Source organism: Mesoplodon bidens (assembly GCF_964165515.1).
Source record: "Mesoplodon bidens genome assembly, chromosome: 16".
Taxonomy (NCBI): Eukaryota; Metazoa; Chordata; class Mammalia; order Artiodactyla; family Ziphiidae; genus Mesoplodon; species Mesoplodon bidens.
In genome coordinates, this window is record NC_138173.1 from 40,147,567 (window position 1) to 40,165,018 (window position 17,452).

Below are 17,452 nucleotides of genomic sequence, written 5' to 3' on the forward strand. Positions count from 1 at the left end.
CTGTGTCTTTTTGATGTGACGTGTCTCTCAATTCTTTGATCACTTTTTAACTTTCTGGTACAAAAAGAGGTTTCAGGGTTACCTTGTACTTTTCCTAGCCCAGCTCTGGCGTCAGCCCTTTATCCAAGGATCCCTGGTGTCTTTTAGTGGAGAATAGTGTTTAGAAACCAAAATCTAGGTACTTAGGATGCTCACTGATATTGGAGTATCACTACTCCCAGATCCTCTCAGTGCACAGAGCTAGGGAAAGTGTATTTGTGCATGTACACATTTACATTTTTTATCTATCATCTATCTATCTATCTATCTATCTATCATCTATCAACTATCTATCTATCATCTATCTATCTGGTTATCCTCTATATATCTGTCTTGAAAACTATGTGTTCACACCATCATCTCCAACTCTAATCTAGCACCACAGGGTTCACTCTAGTCTTCCCTTTTCCATATTTGTAATGTCCTTCTCCAACCATGAGGCATCTAGCTTTCCTTGTCCTTAATACATTTTCTTATTTAATCAACCCACCTCTGTGTAACCAGTCTCTCATCTGTCCTCCTTATACCTCTTGGGCTCCATGTGGATGTCCTCTTCACCCAGCTCCAGCCCTGCCACTTCATACCACCTCGCCCTTCTGTCTGGGTATCCCCCTCACCCCACTGGGGCTCCAACCCCGTCCCAGCCTCCCCTCCACCCCCCGCAATGTGGACATCTTTCTCACTCTGCTCAGGCTTTAATGTCTTACACTGGGTTGCACCTCTGTGGGGAAGAGACATCCTTCTCACCTTGTTCTGGCCATGACACCCCACACAGGGTCACCCTCCCACATGGAGACTTGCCTCACCCCACTCAGCCTTCAGCTCCTTACACGGGCAGCTCATCGACATAAATGCCCTCTTCACCCTTCCCGGGCCAGACTACCCTGTGCTAGGCTTAAGCCCCTGTGTGGGTACCCTCCTCCTTCCACTCAGACACTAGCACCCTCCTCTGGGCCACCACAGCTTACCATCCCCCTAGGCCCTAAACACACACACATACACACTTTACTTGCTCAGCTCTATCTAATGGCTGTTGCATAAATTGTTAGGGAAGGAGACAGGAAGGGAAAGAAGAGAAGGAAGAGGGACCACAATTGACACTGGAGGAAGAGAATACTGTAGTATCATCCTCTCCCACCAATGATCAAGACCCCAGATCCACACCTTTATTACTGGCTGGATAAGAAAGTGTTTAGTAGTAATTCCACAAATACCATGCGTTTCTTTCCTGTGGATATTTTTTGAGAGAGAGAGAGAGAGAGCCAGAAAGAGATTTCTATTGTTCTTTTCCAATGAATTTGGTGAAGAGTGATGCCAGTTTGCTAATAATTAGCAGGGAACTGATTAGTTTGCAAGGGAACCCATAACAAAGTACCACAGACTGGGTGGTTTAAAAAACAGGCATTATTTTCTCACTGTTCTGGAGACTAGGATTTCAAGATCAAGGTGTCCGCAGGGCTGGTTTCTTTGGAGGCCTCTTTCTTTGGCTTAGAAATGGCCGTCTTCTCCCCATGTCTTCACTTTGTCTTCCTTTTGTTTATCTGTCCTAATTGCTTCTTGCAATAAGAACACCAGATATATTGGATTAGGGCCCACCCTAATGACTTCCTTTTAACTTAATTACTTCTTTAAAGATTCTATCTCCAAATACAGTTACATTCTGAGGCACTGGGGATTAGGAAGAAATTCAAGGGGACACAATTGAGTCTACAATAGGAACATACTCCCATAGGCTAAAAGTCTTATGTAAGGCTAAAAGTGGCCAGAGTGCCTTATGCAATACAGATTTTTAAGACTTCCTTATTTGAATGACTAACCTCTCTGTAAAAGCTTATTCTTTTTTATCCTTTCCCATCAAAAATTCCTATTAACAAATCTGGGGAAAATAGTCTGAATATTTTGTTCAGCTATAGAGGACGTTTTGACCTTTGGGTTTCCTGAACAACATAAATTAAAGCCAAGGGCAACACCACCAAAAGAAGGGGAACATGTATTAAGGGGCCCATGCAAGGAAACAAAGGGCCCACAGAATGGAAGCAAAATGACTCGGTGGTTCTCGCTTATAGAGAGAGGTCTGGCTCAGGGGTCATGGGCCGGGTGCAGAGGTTGGAGACATTGGCCCATGGGATACAAAGGATGCAGCCCAGGGTTTTTGGAGGAACTGCATTCAGGGTGAGACTGAAATAGGCGGCCAGGCTCAATGTACCATGAAGTGTCAATCCAAAGAGATCCAGGTACCAGACCACAGGACAGAAGTAGAGATAAGGAACCAGGGAAGAAGTTTTAGAGTGGAAAGTACAAAGTGGAACCTGGGGCAATTTTCTGAACCAGTGGGACATGACTAGGAGCTGTCTCTAGGTCCTCAGCAGTCTCAGCCATGGGTGAGCTTAGCCCTTACACCTGTTAGGGTAATCCAACCAAAGCATGTACTCTATGAATCAGGACTCTCTTAGAAGCAAATGGCAGAAACACTAGCTAAAATAAGCTTAAATTAAAAGGGAAGTTGTTGGTGCATGTAGCTGAAAGGGGCAAATCTAGCTTCAGGAACAACTGGATCTTGGCGTTCAAATTGTATCAGTACTTTCCAACTGATATTGGCTCAACCTTGCCTCCCTCTTTGGTTTGGCTGCATTTTTTCACCACATATGTCCTTTCTAGCACTAGGATAGATGTTTTCAAATAGATCAACTTCCACTTTCCTTTATCTGTCCAGAAGAATCCACCCTCTCTCTTCCAGCATCTGCATTACATTTTAAGGAAGACTCTAGTTCAGTTTGTGTCATATACCCACTTCCAAACCAGTCACATGGTTAGGAAGATGGCGTACTCATTCTGGGTATGGTGGAGGGGTGGGCACAACTGTACGAAAACCATGTGGAAAGAGAGAGCAGTGGATCCCTAGAAGGGCAGCAAAGTGCTGTTGCCAGAGGAATGGAGCATGATTACATGGAAGGTGGGCCAAACCATGCATCCATTCCAGACTGCTCTGCCAAAACCAGGGGTGGACACATTTTACATGCCCAGGTCATCTTATGTCCTGAAGTAGTCTGTGTGCTAGATTATCTCTAATGTGCCCGAGAATGACCTCAGAAGACTAAGTCTGAGGACTCCTAGAGTTTCTTGCTATGGCACTGGCCTCCTTCTGAGTCAGGCGCTGTCTCTACCTGCTAAACCAATGTCCACTCTCATCCACTTTTGCTTGTCATTTTAGTGTCCACAAAGAGATCGGTAAGAGTTACCTTGACTCTAGTACATGTAGTAGGCAAAGTACATCCAGGCTTGGCCAAGCAAAGAAATGAATCTTCAGGTTTCTGGTGAGATGTCTCCTGCCGAAGAGGCCTAGTGACAGTTTCTGCCTTTAGTAGAAAACGTTATAATATACTCACAAATAAGGCAGATAATATCAGGTTGGTTCTCATTGTGTTTCCTTCATTCCATCTATCTATCTATCTATCTATCATCATTTATCTTCTATCATCTATAACACTTATATGGCACTCACCATGTACCAGGCATCATTTTAAGTGCTTTTTACAAATACCAGCTCCTTTATTCCACATAATCTTCACATCCTAACAGTCCCCTTTGTGTCACAGTTGAGGAAAGAGTGTTTCTTCTGCAGGTTTATGAAAGTCCAAAAATTGATCCTGAACATTTGAAAGTCAAAGTAATCAATAATTAAAACTAACATGGGGCGTGGGTGGGAGGGAGGTCCAAGAGGGAGGGGATATAGGTATACATATAGCTGATTCACTTCATTGTACAGCAGAAACTAACACAACATTATAAAGCAATTCTACTCCAAAAAAAAAAAAAAAAAAAAACTAACAATGAGAAACTTACCTCAGGGCACATCAAGTTTACCCTCCCTCCCCTGCTAAAAAAAATAAATGTTGAGTAAGTATTCACTGAAGTATTTAGTCCTTGAGTCTTTTGAAAATTATCATTTCAGACAGTCCTCTGAACTACCTTAATGTGATATAAATAAAAGGAATTCAATCTTCTATGTATTGGATACTATGCTAAAAACATATATACTTATTTATTTGTCCTTAGTGAATGAGTCACAGTTCCTGCTCTCATGAAATTTACTCTCTAGTGAGTAATAGTCAAATGTGGCAGAGACTGATCATTGTCTCCCTGTTTATTCCATCCTTCTCCTATTAGTAAAAGAATCCCCAAAAGTTTTAGCTGTGCCTATGGCTGCCAAGGTATAAACTACTTTCCCCAGCACCATTGTAACTAAATGTGGCTGTGAAATTATATTTTGGCCAATCAGGTGTGAGCAGAAGTAATACAGGCAACTCCCAGGTCAGTTGATTAAGAATCCCCTTTCTCTCTTTTCCACAACGGGTTTGCCGCCAGGATACAGGTGTCGTGAAAACCACCACTAAACCTAAGCAAAAATGGGAAAGGAGAAGACCCACATCAACATCGTTGTCATCGGACACGTAGATTCGGGGAAGTCCACCACTACTGGCCATCTGAACTACAAATGTGGTGGGATCGACAAGAGAACCACTGAAAAGTTCGAGAAGGAGGCTGCCGAGATGGGGAAGGGCTCCTTCAAGTATGCCTGGGTCTTGGACAACCTGAACGCTGAACGCGAGCGTGGTATCACCATTGATATCTCCCTATGGAAATTCGAGACCAGCAAGTACTATGTGACCATCACTGATGCCCCAGGACACAGAGACTTCATCAAAAACATGATTACAGGCACATCCCAGGCTGACTGTGCTGTCCTGATCGTTGCTGCTGGTGTTGGAGAATTTGAAGCAGGTATTTCCAAGAATGGGCAGACCCGTGAGCATGCCCTTCTGGCCTACACTCTGGGTGTGAAACAACTAATTGTTGGAGTTCACAAAATGGATTCCACCGAGCCACCGTACAGCCAGAAGAGATACGAGGAAATTGTAAAGGAAGTCAGCACCTACATTAAGAAAATTGGCTACAACCCCAAGACAGTAGCATTTGTGCCAATTTCTGGCTGGAATGGTGACAGCATGCTGGAGCCAAGTGCTAACGTGCCGTGGTTCAAGGGATGGAGAGTCACCCATAAAGATGGCAGTGCCAGTGGAACCACACTGCTTGAAGCTCTGGATTGCATCCTGCCACCAACTCACCCAACTGACAAACCCTTGTTTTTGCCCCTCCAGGATGTCTACAAAATTGGTGGTATTGGCACTGTCCCTGTGGGTGGAGTGGAGACTGGTGTTCTCAAACCTGGCATGGTGGTCACCTTTGCTCCAGTCAATGTGACAACTGAAGTGAAGTCTGTTGAAATGCACCATGAAGCTTTGAGTGAAGCCCTTCCTGGGGACAATGTGGACTTCAATGTCAAGAACGTGTCTGTCAAAGATGTTCGTCGGGGCAATGTGGCTGGTGACAGCAAAAATGACTCACCGATGGAAGCAGCTGGCTTCACAGCTCAGGTGATTATCTTGAACCATCCAGGCCAAATCAATGCCAGCTATGCACCTGTGCTGGATTGTCACACAGCTCACATTGCCCGCAAGTTTGCTGAGCTGAAGGAGAAGATTGATCGTCGTTCCGGGACAAAGCTGGAAGGTGGCCCCAAATTCTTGAAATCTGCTGATGCTGCCGTCGTCGATATGGTTCCTGGCAAACCCATGTGTGTTGAGAGCTTCTCTGACTATCCTCCTCTGAGCCGCTTTGCTGTTCGTGACATGAGACAGACGGTCGCTGTGGGTGTCATCAAAGCAGTGGACAAGAAGGCAGCTGGAGCTGGCAAGGTCACCAAGTCTGCCCAGAAAGCTCAGAAGGCTAAATGAATATTATCCCCAATACCTGCCACCCCAGTCTTAATCAGTGATGGAAGAACGGTCTCAGGACTGTTTGTCTCAATTGGCCATTTAAGCTTAGTAACAAAAGACTGGTTAATGATAACAATGCATCGTAAAACCTTCAGAAGGAAAGGAGAATGTGTTGTGGACCATTTGTTTTGTGTGTGGCAGTTTTAAGTTATTCGTTTTTAAAATCAGTACTTTTTAATGGAAACAACTTGACCAAAAATCTGTCACAGAATTTGAGACCCATTAAAAAAGTTTAATGAGAAAAAAAAGAAAAATCCCCTTTCTCTCACGTTTTTTGTCTCCCCATGGATTAGAATGTACAGATGTGGTGCTGGGGTCCAGCTTCCCCCACGGGGTAAGAACCTCACTCTAGCAGCCTATCTCAAATGGGGTTCCTGTAAGGGAAATAAACCTTACAGACAATGATTTAAGTAACTCTTTTTTAAGACATCTTTACTGGAGTATAATTGCTTTACAATGGTGTGTTAGTTTCTGCTTTTAAGTAACTCTTATCTCCATTATTCCAAAGATGGTACAAAGCTATACTATTCCAGATACATAAGAGAAAGGTTAATTCATTACCACAATGGATGCTTTAAAGCATTAAAGCTTAATTCTCTCAATTGGGAAGGGCTGCTTGAGGATGTTGAAGCAAGAAAATAAAAGAAACCTGCATTCCTGGGTGTCCACTTGGACTTCAGCCTCCAACCCATTTTGACTGCTTGCCCATCTCTGGACAATATGAGAGAGAAATGAATGTCAATATTATCTGAATTTCTATGTTTTGTGGTGTCTTTTATACAGCAGCTTAGCCTTTTGCCTATCTAATTTATACCAATAGGAGAAAGAGCATTGCAGTGGGATTCAAGAGAATTGGGTCCGAAGAGCTGTGTGATGTTGGGCCAGTTGCTCTCAATCTGAGACGATAAATAAGAACACTTTGCGTATTGTCTTTGGCACAATGCTTCAGCCAAGGGAGGCCATCTGGACAGAGCAGTAGCTACAGACTCAGGGAGAACATCTCTAAAGCAATGCCAGGAGGTGCTTTTTCCTCCTGCCTCCTGCCCAACTTTGTCCTAGACACCAAAAATTCAAACTGCCAAGGAATAAAGTGGATGTGTAAAAGAACTGTCAGACCAAACACATATCATTTGGCTGGCTTTCTTCTGGGAGACACATCTTTCCCCAAAGACAAAAAGTTGTAGTTGCCAGCAGAGAGGGTGTTAATACTCATCTTAGGGGAATGCTATATTCTGGGTTCTACTGAATTTTTGTTTCTCTCCAATATGTTGACTTTGCAGCACCAAAGTCAAACCACTGATCTCTCTCCCCACAGTTCTTATCCATAGAGTCATGGCATGCTACATATAACTAGCAGTGGTGCCCAAAATGCAAAGTCCATGGACAATATCACATGCAAGTCTTGCAATCACAAGATGGGGGAGATACAAATCTAGATTTTATGGATGAGAAAACTGATGTCTAGAGAATTTTAAATAACTTGTAGAAGGCCACAGAGATATTAAATAATAGTCTGTCTGTAGTCTCTAAATATTGAGTAAAAATGGCCTCTATTGTGGATTGAACTGTTGACCCCAATTTTTCACCTCTCCTTGTATCTACATTCTTTACAAGTGAGTTTACAGTTTCTCTCACTAGAGGCATGGTGTACTTCCCTGCCTCTTGACTTTGGACTCAGCTATATGACTTGCTTTGCCCAATGGAATGTGGGTGGACATCATTATGTCCCTGTTCTGATCCTAGGCCTTAAGAGAATCACAGTTTCTGCCTTCTCTCTGGGGCTTCTGCCATTGCCATGGAAAGAAGATGCCTTGGATGATCAACTGCACCAAGGAGGATGAGAAGAAGCCCCCATAGGTAGTACTTCCCCTTTATCCCAGGTCCCAGAATTAACACACATGGAGCAGATGTGAGGTCGACGTACAGTGAGGAACTGAGCCCGGACAGACTTGCGGATTGAAGCAGAGAAGCCAGCTAAGCCCAGCCTAGTATAGGCCCGGCCAACCCGAAGACGTGTGAGCAAGAATAAATGAGTTGTTTTAAGACGCTAGGATGGTTTGTTATACATCAATAGCTGGCTGAAACAATCTCTTAGAACACTTTTTATCCACTGTGGAAATATTGCATTGTCCTGAAATGGGGATGTAATTATTCTGCTTATAAAAGCTCCCTGTAGATTTTATGATAAAGTCCACACTCTAACTGATCTCCAAACAGTCTTGGATCTGATCCTTGCCTAACTGTCCACTGTATCTCCTCTGCACACTCATGATGTTTCCTCCCCACATAGGTCGTCGTGTTTCACACCTCCATGTCTGCAGCCTCTTCCTAGAATGTCTTGACTCCTCTGCCTAATTAATTCTAATCATTCTTCAAGATGAAGCAAAACATCGCCTCTTTCAGGAAGCTTTCTCTGCCCTCCAGTATGATTTAGATGCCCCCTTAGATGTGCTCACCTTTAGTCTAGCCCTTGTCACATCATATTAAAACCATCTTTTCACATGCTTGTCTGTTCCACCTGCCTCTAATCTCCTTGAGAGCAGGGACAGTGTTTCATTTGTCCTTGATTCCTGGAATCCAGCACAATGCTAGGCAGAGGACAACCCCTGCAGGAAATGAATACTAAACAAAAGCATGAGATATCAAGCAATCACTTAAAACATTCCTAAACTAAGAAATCCATCTGCATCTTTAAGAAGAGGCGCTTTTCCCTCAATAAGAGAAGGATTTTAACTGTACATGATCCCCAGCCTCCTACCAACTACTTAAGGGCTGCCACTATGTTTTTGTTTTTTTGAAATTTTAGTTGTCATAAAATGCATATACCACAAAATTTACCATCTTAACCATTTTTAGGTATACAGTTTAATGACACTAAGTACATTCACATTGTTTTACTACCATCATCATCGTTCATCCATAGAACGCTTTTCCTCTTGCAAATCTGAAATTCTATACTCCTTAAACAATAGCTCCTCATTCTCCCTTACCCCCATCCCCTAGCAACCACCATTCTACTTTCTGTCTCTATGAGCTTGTACCTTAGGTACTTCATGTAAGTGGAATTATACAGTAATTTTCTTTTTATGACTGGCTTTTTTTACTCAGCATAATGTCCTTAAGGTTTATCCTTATAGCATGCATCAAATTTTCCTTCTTTCTAAGCCTGAACAATATTTCACTTTATTTATGCAACACGTTTTGTTTACCCATTCATCTGTCAGTGGAGACTTGGGTTGCTTCCAGTTTTTGGCTACTGTGAATAAATACCACAATGAATATGGGTATATAAAAATCTATTTTCAATTATCTTGGGTATAAACTGCAGGGGAGGAAAAAAATCTTTTTCCTCTACCTTCTTTGGTGACTGGGACCCTGAAAATTCAACTGCCAAAAGACAGGTTAACAAGAGAAATGGTTTACTATGTATGCGTAGTAAGGACTTCATAGAAAAGAAATGAAGACCCAAAGAAGCAGTTAGACCCAGGGGCTTGTATACTATTTTAACAAAGAGCAATAAATTTGTGGAGACTTGCCAAAATAAAAGAAAAGAGGTTTTGGATTTGTGGGGAGGTAAATTGTAGGACGGTAAATAGATGCAGGAAGCTAATGGAAGATAAGTATTATTTTAATAAGGTTTGTTTGTGCAGGTTTGTTCTAGTGCCATCTCTAGCAATGAAGGTTGTTTTCCTTCTCTTGGTACAGGAGAGGGGAGTGGGGACTTCTTCACAAAGGAAAATTTGTACCCTCCTTTTAGGCAGAAAGGGGAGGGTAGAGAGCTTTCCCCTGCACTTGCTGTATGTCAATTGTCTTCAGCTCAAATTAATCCTTATGCTAAAGTGGCATATTTTTTTGGTAGCACATTCTTTTCCTTTAAAATTTTATTTTATTGAAGTATAGTTGATTTACAATGTTGTGTTAGTTTTTGATGTACAGCAAAGTGATTCAGTTCTACATATACATAAAAGTTTGCATCTGCTAATCCCAAACTCCAAATCCTTCCCTCCCCCTTGGCAACCACAAGTCTGTTCTCTATGTCTATGAGTCTGTTTCTCTTTCACAGATAAGTTCATTTGTGTCATAGTTTAGATTCCACAAATAAGTGATATCATAGGGTATTTGTCCTTGTCTGACTTACTTCACTCAGTATGATAATCTCTAGGTCCACCCATGTTGCTGCAAATGACATTATTTCATCCTTTTTTATGGCTGAGTAATATTCCATTGTGTATATACACATATATGTGTATATATATATATATATATATTCATTGTATATATATATCTCACATCTTGTTTATCCATTCATCTGTCGATGGACACTTAGGTTGTTTCCATGTCTTGGCTATTGTAAACAGTGCTGCCATGAACCTAGGAGTACAGGCATCTTGTCAAATTATAGTTTTGGCCGGATATATGCCCAGGAGTGGGATTGCTGGATCATATGGCAACACTATTTTTAGTTTTTTGAGGAACCTCCATTCTGATCCCCTTGAATACCTGGAAGTAGAATTACTGGAGCATATAGTAATTCTATTTTGTAATTTTTTGAGGAGCTACCATACTGTTTTCCATAATGGCTCTATCATTTTACATTCTACCAACAGTGCATGAAAGCTTCAATTTCTCCACATTCTTTCTAATATTTTTATTTTTTTGACATACTTAAGGGTATGACATATGAGGTGGTTGCTTCTATGTTTTAAGTAAATTCTTATTTGGATTCAGGACATACTGTCCATAAGAATTTTCAAAGGAAGCAGAAAAGTATTTAAACTCAGCATTGTTTGTTCAACCAGTATCTAACTGGAATCATTTGCAGAGGTTATAATGAAATCATACAATATGCTTAAAACCAACCAACACAACACCTATCACAGGTTGGGTTTTCCAGGATGCAGACTCTAAGAGAGAAATTACCATGCAGAAAAATTATAAGGGAGGGCTGGAGGGATCAACACCTGTGGAAAAAAGGGCAGGGAAGAAAGCAGGATAAGATAGAAGCTAAATCTATGGGAAGCTCTGAAGCTAGGATGGCTCTTTCCAGTTTTCCTCACTAGGAATGTGGTCTGGGAAGGCCATCTGTTTTCGAAGTGTGTATTATATTTCTTTGAAGGTGACATAGACCTGTTCCAGAATCCTGGGGGACTATGTTGTGGGTTTTTCATTAGGAATTTCCATAAATTCTCTATGGTGTGTTTTCCCACACTGATAAATCCAGTATCATAGCGTTTGCCTGGTTGTGTGGCCCAACTTCAGGGCAGTGCTTACTGCAGTCTGGATCTGCTGAAAAGCCTTTTCCTGCTCTGGTCCCGCTCAAACCTGGCAGTGTTTTTTGTCCCTCAGTATATGAGTTAGAGAATCCCTAGTTATAGAAATGTTGACTCAAGGAACCAAAGAAGTCTACCAAGCATTGTGCTTTCTTCTCTGTGGTGGGAAATGCAAGATTCAGTAATCTGCCTTTTACTTTGGAGGGATGTCCCAGCATACCCCAGGCCACTCATCAAATATTTTACTGATGTAGTGGGTCCCTTCATCTTGTTTGGGTTTACTTCCCACTCTCTAGAGCTCATGTGTCTTACAGTATTGCTACCTCTCAGCCTTTTTTGCTCATCCTCTTCAAGGAGTATCATGTAATTGCTATAGTGGACCAGTGCAAATTTCTGTGAGATGTCCAGCTGGCCTACGTGGTTTTGTACTATATTACGACAGAGGATGGTAGAATTAACATAGCCCTGGGGTAAGACTGTTCGTTCTAAATGAACATGACTTTTTTTCTCATCTTCCTTTCTAATGAGAATGGAAGAGAATATATGCATCTGATTAATGGCAGCATACCACATGTCTAAGGCCATGATAATCTGCTCAAGCAAAGGTACCACATGGAACAGCAGCTTCACTCAGGTTATAATCTGCTCAAACAAAGGTACCACATGGAACAGCAGCTTCACTCAGGTTACTATTTGATTGAGTTTACAACAGTGCACCATCATCCTCTAACTTTATTTAATTTTTGAGGGAACCAGGATGAAAATTAAATGGAGATACAGGGGGGACCACCACCCCTACATCCTGTAGATCTTTGTGTCACTCTGAACCTACTGCCATATTTTGACAATTGGACACACCTCCTTCTGACATTTAACTGCAGCTGCCTGACCTCTATTATCTTGGAGTTCTTGCCCCAATCATCAGCCCATCCTTACTGCTTTGGTAAATGGTTGGCTGGTGGACTTTCTAGCCTTAGGTAATCTATCTAGTATGCCCACCTCTCTGAACGTTTGATCCCTTCCTAAACCATCTGCCTTGGCAGATCTGGCACTTGTAGTGTGGGGCATCACTTTTTCCAAGATTCCCAAAAAACTAACCTAGCTGCATATTAGTATCCTCTTGTGAGGTCCTTGCCATATGTTAAATCCTATCTCAGGGGAAAGTGCTACCATGTTGACAAACCCTCTCTTATTTATCTCTGTGTTCTGCCCTCCTTGATCCTGCATCATTAGGGACAGTACCGTATTGATCGAGCTCCTGTTGGTACATAATAGTCAGATCCTGCCTCAACTCTGGGAATAATCCCTTCTTCTTGTACAAGGTCCAGCACAGCCCAACCAGAGTCCTGACCTTTGCATAGGAAACCTGCCTAGGGTGAGAATTTTATCTTCTTCGAAGCTCTTCTCTAATGATTAAGGAGGGTCATCAGCTTTTACTGCTCTCCTGTGTAGCAATGAAACCTCTTTATATGCCACCAAAGGAGCACTCTTGGCTTTCACACTTATCTTTTGATTTACATTAATCATTCTCAACCACTGTCTATGGACTTTGCACAGCCCCTCAATCCCAGTGTCCTTATAATTTCTTCCTTATTTCCCTAATACATCACACCCTCTTTTTGTGCTAAAAAGTAAGGAAGCACTCCGTGAATAAGGCAACTGCAACAAAGGAAATGCTGGAAGAGGGCTAACAGCTGCAGGCTGATTGTCTGCCAGCAGTACTTCCAGAAGTTAGGGAAATGAAGACACAGAGGCCTGGAGTGCTGTGGTATGTTGCACGACTATCAGCAATTCAGAACTGGAGTTGGAGCTGGAACCACACAGCTAAGGGTTAGTAGTAGAGTCAGAATTCATGTCTTTTGAGAGTTAGCTTAGTTATTGTTCTACTGTAACAAGCAATCACTGTGAAGTCAAATAAGGCAGCTAGATTCCTTGGTGATGTTGGGGAAAAGCCATGTGCTCTCCTTTTCTGCTTCCCAATACCACCACCCCTTTTCACAGGAACAGGACAGAGAGGTTCAGCAAAGGGGCTCTGGCAGGACACTCATAGCTCAGGCCCTATTCCAACATTTGGGGGATCTTTCAGTACCAGTTACTGACGTTCCTTGGTGTCCTCTCCTCCCCCTACTCCCAGGTTCAAGGGTTCCTGTACAGCCAGCTCTTCAGGGAGATAAGATCAGTGCCGATGACTAGTGATTGTTCCCTTCCTCTTTCCTAAGAGGCAGAGGATGCAAGAAAGCTCTACCTTCTGTTTCTAGGATTGTTACCACAACCTTCCAGTAGAGACTCAATTTTATTAAAGGATATCCTCTGACTGATCAATCTGTTTGAGGATGTAAATTTTTTCCAATGTAAAAGGAATAAAAGTTAGTTCTAGAAAAATTAGAAATTTCATACAAGAAAAAAGAAGAAATATACACATTCAACCCATCATACAGAGACAACCATTTGTTGATATTTTGGTTCATTTCATTTCCAAGTTTTTCAGGATTTTTTTACACAGTTATAATCATATAAAGTATTTTTCTTGCTTTAATATTATAACAAAAGCATTTCCACTGTTTTAATCCTTGTGAATATAATATTAAGTGTAATATTATTAAGTGTAATATTAGGCATACGTGTATTCATAATATTGATATTATTACACAGCTATGAGAGTATTGCCTACTTAAACATATCCTTGTTTGGGGGTAGATGTATGATATATGATGAAATACATATATTTATATAATTAAAGCATTGTAAATATGGCCATGTATCAAGCTTTTTAATTTAAAATTATATGCTGATATTTCCCATGTCATGAAAAATTATTTTTTAAGCCTAATTTTTAATTGCTGTATGATATTTCACTTTGTGAATGTACATAAACTTGTGAATTATTCTGGTATTATTAGTCATCCGATACATTGTCAGTGTTTTATTATACTAAATTAATCTGCTGCCTGTATAATCATTTCCTTAGAAGAGATTTCTAGAAGTGCATTACTGGGCGACAAACACTGTGAGCTGTTCAGCAAACACATTGCCCCTTCTTCCTGGACACAGTCAGATACATTTCCCGACCGTCCTTGCAGTGAAGTGTGCCAATGTGACTGAGTTCTGGCCAGAGGAATGAGAGCCACTTCCACGCCTGGCCATAGAACATTACATGCAGACTTCTATATATTCTCTCCAACTCTGTAGAATGACTCTCAACATCTCCATTAAATTGGGCCAAGGATCCATGAATTTCCAGGATCCTGAGTGATTGTATGGAGCATCTATCTTTCTCTCTCTCTCTCTCTCTCTCACACACACACACACACACACACACACAACTAAGACCTGAAGCAGTTCAGGAAAATCATGTGAACAAGAAGAAAACTTTTATTTTGTTTGAGCCATTATACATTTTTGGATCAATGTTGTCAGACTAACAAAAAATACACACTTTAAAATATCTTTGTACAGTTTGTTATTTTTGTATATATTTTTAAACTGCTGTCTAAAAGGTACTGATAATATATATTCTCATTTGCAATGTATGAGAAAGCCCACACCATGGTCAACGTTAAAAATATGTCTACCACCTTACTTGAAAAGACTCCTTATTAAATTTGCCTTTTTTGATTACCGGTGAAGTTGAATATTTTTGTTTATTAATCATTTGCATTTTAGGAAGTTTTTCAAGTATGGAAGTTATATAATTTTTTAAAGCACTCAAATATATCTTTCCTTCTTTGATGCACTTCATTGTTCCAATCTACAAGTTTATAGACAATCTGAAATTAATACTCTATTGACCTGGAGAGTCAGACTTAGTTTTCTTGGCTAATATTTTAGAAGATCCTAAACTATCATTATGTTTTAAAGGTATAGTAATATATCATGACCAACAAGACCAAGAAAAAAAACCCAACTGGATTTGATCCTGCAATTCTGGGAAAACTAAATTGTTAATCAGATAACTGCAGAATAGCACATTCAAAATAAATATCAAGCAATTCCTTTGAAATTCTGGTGTTGGAAAACAGGGCCACCACCTGGTATATTCTATATTTATTTGGTTTTGGGGAATGTAATTTGGCTGCAATTCACTATAATTAGGAACAGTATTATAGTGAAGTTTAGCTCAACTCATACATTGGCTTTGATTTATGGGGCACGTTACCATTTTGGGTTTCTTACATGAGCTGAATGCTTTATTTCAAGCATGGTTTCTACCACAGTGCTGTACTCTGCTGGGAGTGGAGGAATGGCTGGTGATTAGGATTCTGGAAGTATAATCCATTCCCTTATACTTAATTTTAACTCTCTGTTCTTACATGGCCAGCAAGTCAACTTACTTTACTCTCCCGGTTATCCTGTCCAGCTCAGTCTTAACTATTACTAGGACTTACAACACAAATATTTATTGAGTGCCTACTATGTGTCAGACAGTGGTCTAGGCGCTGGGAATACAGTAGGTAAAAAAGGAAAAATGGAAAACTCCCTGCCCTTGAGGAATTTTCAGAAGGTATACAATAAACATAATAAATAAATATTATTATATAGTATGTTGGAAAATGATAAGTGCTATGGGAAAAAAAGTAGAGCAGGGTAAGGGTGATTGGGGGCTGGTTACTGTATTAAATACATGGTCAGGGTTAACCTCATAGAGAAGATGAGATTGGATCCAAAACTTGAAGTGACCGAGGAGAGTCGGTTAAGTAGATGTCTAGGAAAGAGGAGCAACTAGTGCAAAGTTCCTAATGTGGGAGTGTTTAAGAAGTGGCAAAAAAAGAAAGCAGTATGGCTGGAGCAGAGGTACCCTGAAGAAAGGAAGTGAGGATGGAAGCTACATCATGCAGCATCTTATAGGCTGTTATAAGAACCTTTACTCTCCGGGTACAATGGGAAGCCACTGGAGGATTTTGAACAGAATGACATTATCTGACTTTCACTATTTAGAAGTTCTGTTCGCATTATCTACTGTTGTGACAAACCATCCCAAAATGTAGTGACTTAAACAATTTATTGTTATCTCTCATGGTTCTGTGAATTGACTGGGCTGAGTTGGGCAGTTCTTCCTTGAGTTCTCTCAGTCAGATGACATTTGATTCTCACTGTTGGTTGGGTCCTCAGCTTGAGTATTGATTGGAACACCCACATGTGGCTTCTCCATGTGGCTTGAGCTTCTCAAGCATGGAAGGTAGGTTCCTAGTGGAAGCATCCCAAAGGCAAGACTTCCAAAGACCAAAGCAGCAAGGGTTCTTATGAACTAGCTGTGGAAATCCCAGAATGTTACTTCTGCCATTGTTCAAGCAAGTCTTTGAGGTCAGCCCAGATTTGTTAGAGGTGTTTTAGACTCCACTTCTTGTGGGAGAATGGCAAAGCTCACACTGCAAAAGAATATGTGGGATGGGAGGTATTATTATTATTTCTATCTTTGGAAAATATGCCTCAAAGTCCCTCTAGCTGTTGCGATGAGAATAGATTGGGTGGTTGGGGGAAGGATGGGAGTGGCAGGTGCCAAAGACAGCCTATCCAAGAGGTTAATCTCAGCAAGAGGTGACAGTGGTGTAGACCAGGATGATAACAGTAGAGATAATAGAAAGTGGTCAGATTCTGGATTTAGTTTGAAAGTAGAGCCATCATTATTTACTGATGCCTTGGAGGTGGGTGTGAGAGAAAGAAAGGAGTCAAGATGTTACCAAAGTTTTTGGCCTGGGCAACTAGAAGGATGGAGTTGCTAACAGATGTGAAGAAGGCTGCAGGTAAAGCAGACACAGATACAATAAGTTCAAGACATCTGTTGGATATTCAAGTGGAGTAGCTAGCAGTTGGATACACAAACTTAGAGTGAGGATACATTAACGTATTCAAAATACATTATGAGTGTTCTCTGAATGCCTTCTAAGCCCTAAAAATTTGGTTGGTTTTTATTTTCCTTGTTTTAAAATACGTGTAACACTAATTGCAATAGCCCCAACTAGATACTTCCCAAATGCCCATCAACAGTAGAATAAGTAAATATATTGTGGTATATGTATATAATGGAATAGCAATGAGACTGAGTGAATCATAGCTATGTACAATAATATGAATGAATCTCCCAAACATACTTACATTAAAATTTTTTTTTTAATTATGGTAAAAAAACATGTAACAAAATATATTAAGTGTACATTTTAAGTGTACAGTTCAGTAGCATTAGGTGTATTTGCAATATTGCACAATACGTCTCCAGATCTTTTTCATCCTGCAAAAACTGAAAAACTGTACCCATTAAACAACAGCTCCCTATTTCCCCTTTCTGCTAGCCCCAGGCAACCATCATTC

The 17,452-nt window shown here is 40.9% G+C and overlaps 1 protein-coding gene across 1 annotated transcript; it reads left to right on the top strand.

Annotated features, from left to right (window-relative positions):
* Positions 1-4,395: 4,395 nt before the first annotated feature.
* On the top strand, positions 4,396-6,130 carry LOC308629863 (elongation factor 1-alpha 1-like). The gene has a single exon (XM_081258166.1). It carries the CDS (start codon positions 4,446-4,448, stop codon positions 5,832-5,834), a length of 1,389 nt encoding a protein of 462 aa, XP_081114292.1. The 5' UTR covers positions 4,396-4,445; the 3' UTR covers positions 5,835-6,130.
* Positions 6,131-17,452: the final 11,322 nt, after the last annotated feature.

Coding starts and splice junctions, on each gene's coding strand:
- LOC308629863 (XM_081258166.1), top strand. CDS start 4,446: ATGGGAAAGGAGAAGACCCACATCAACATCGTTGTCATCGGACACGTA.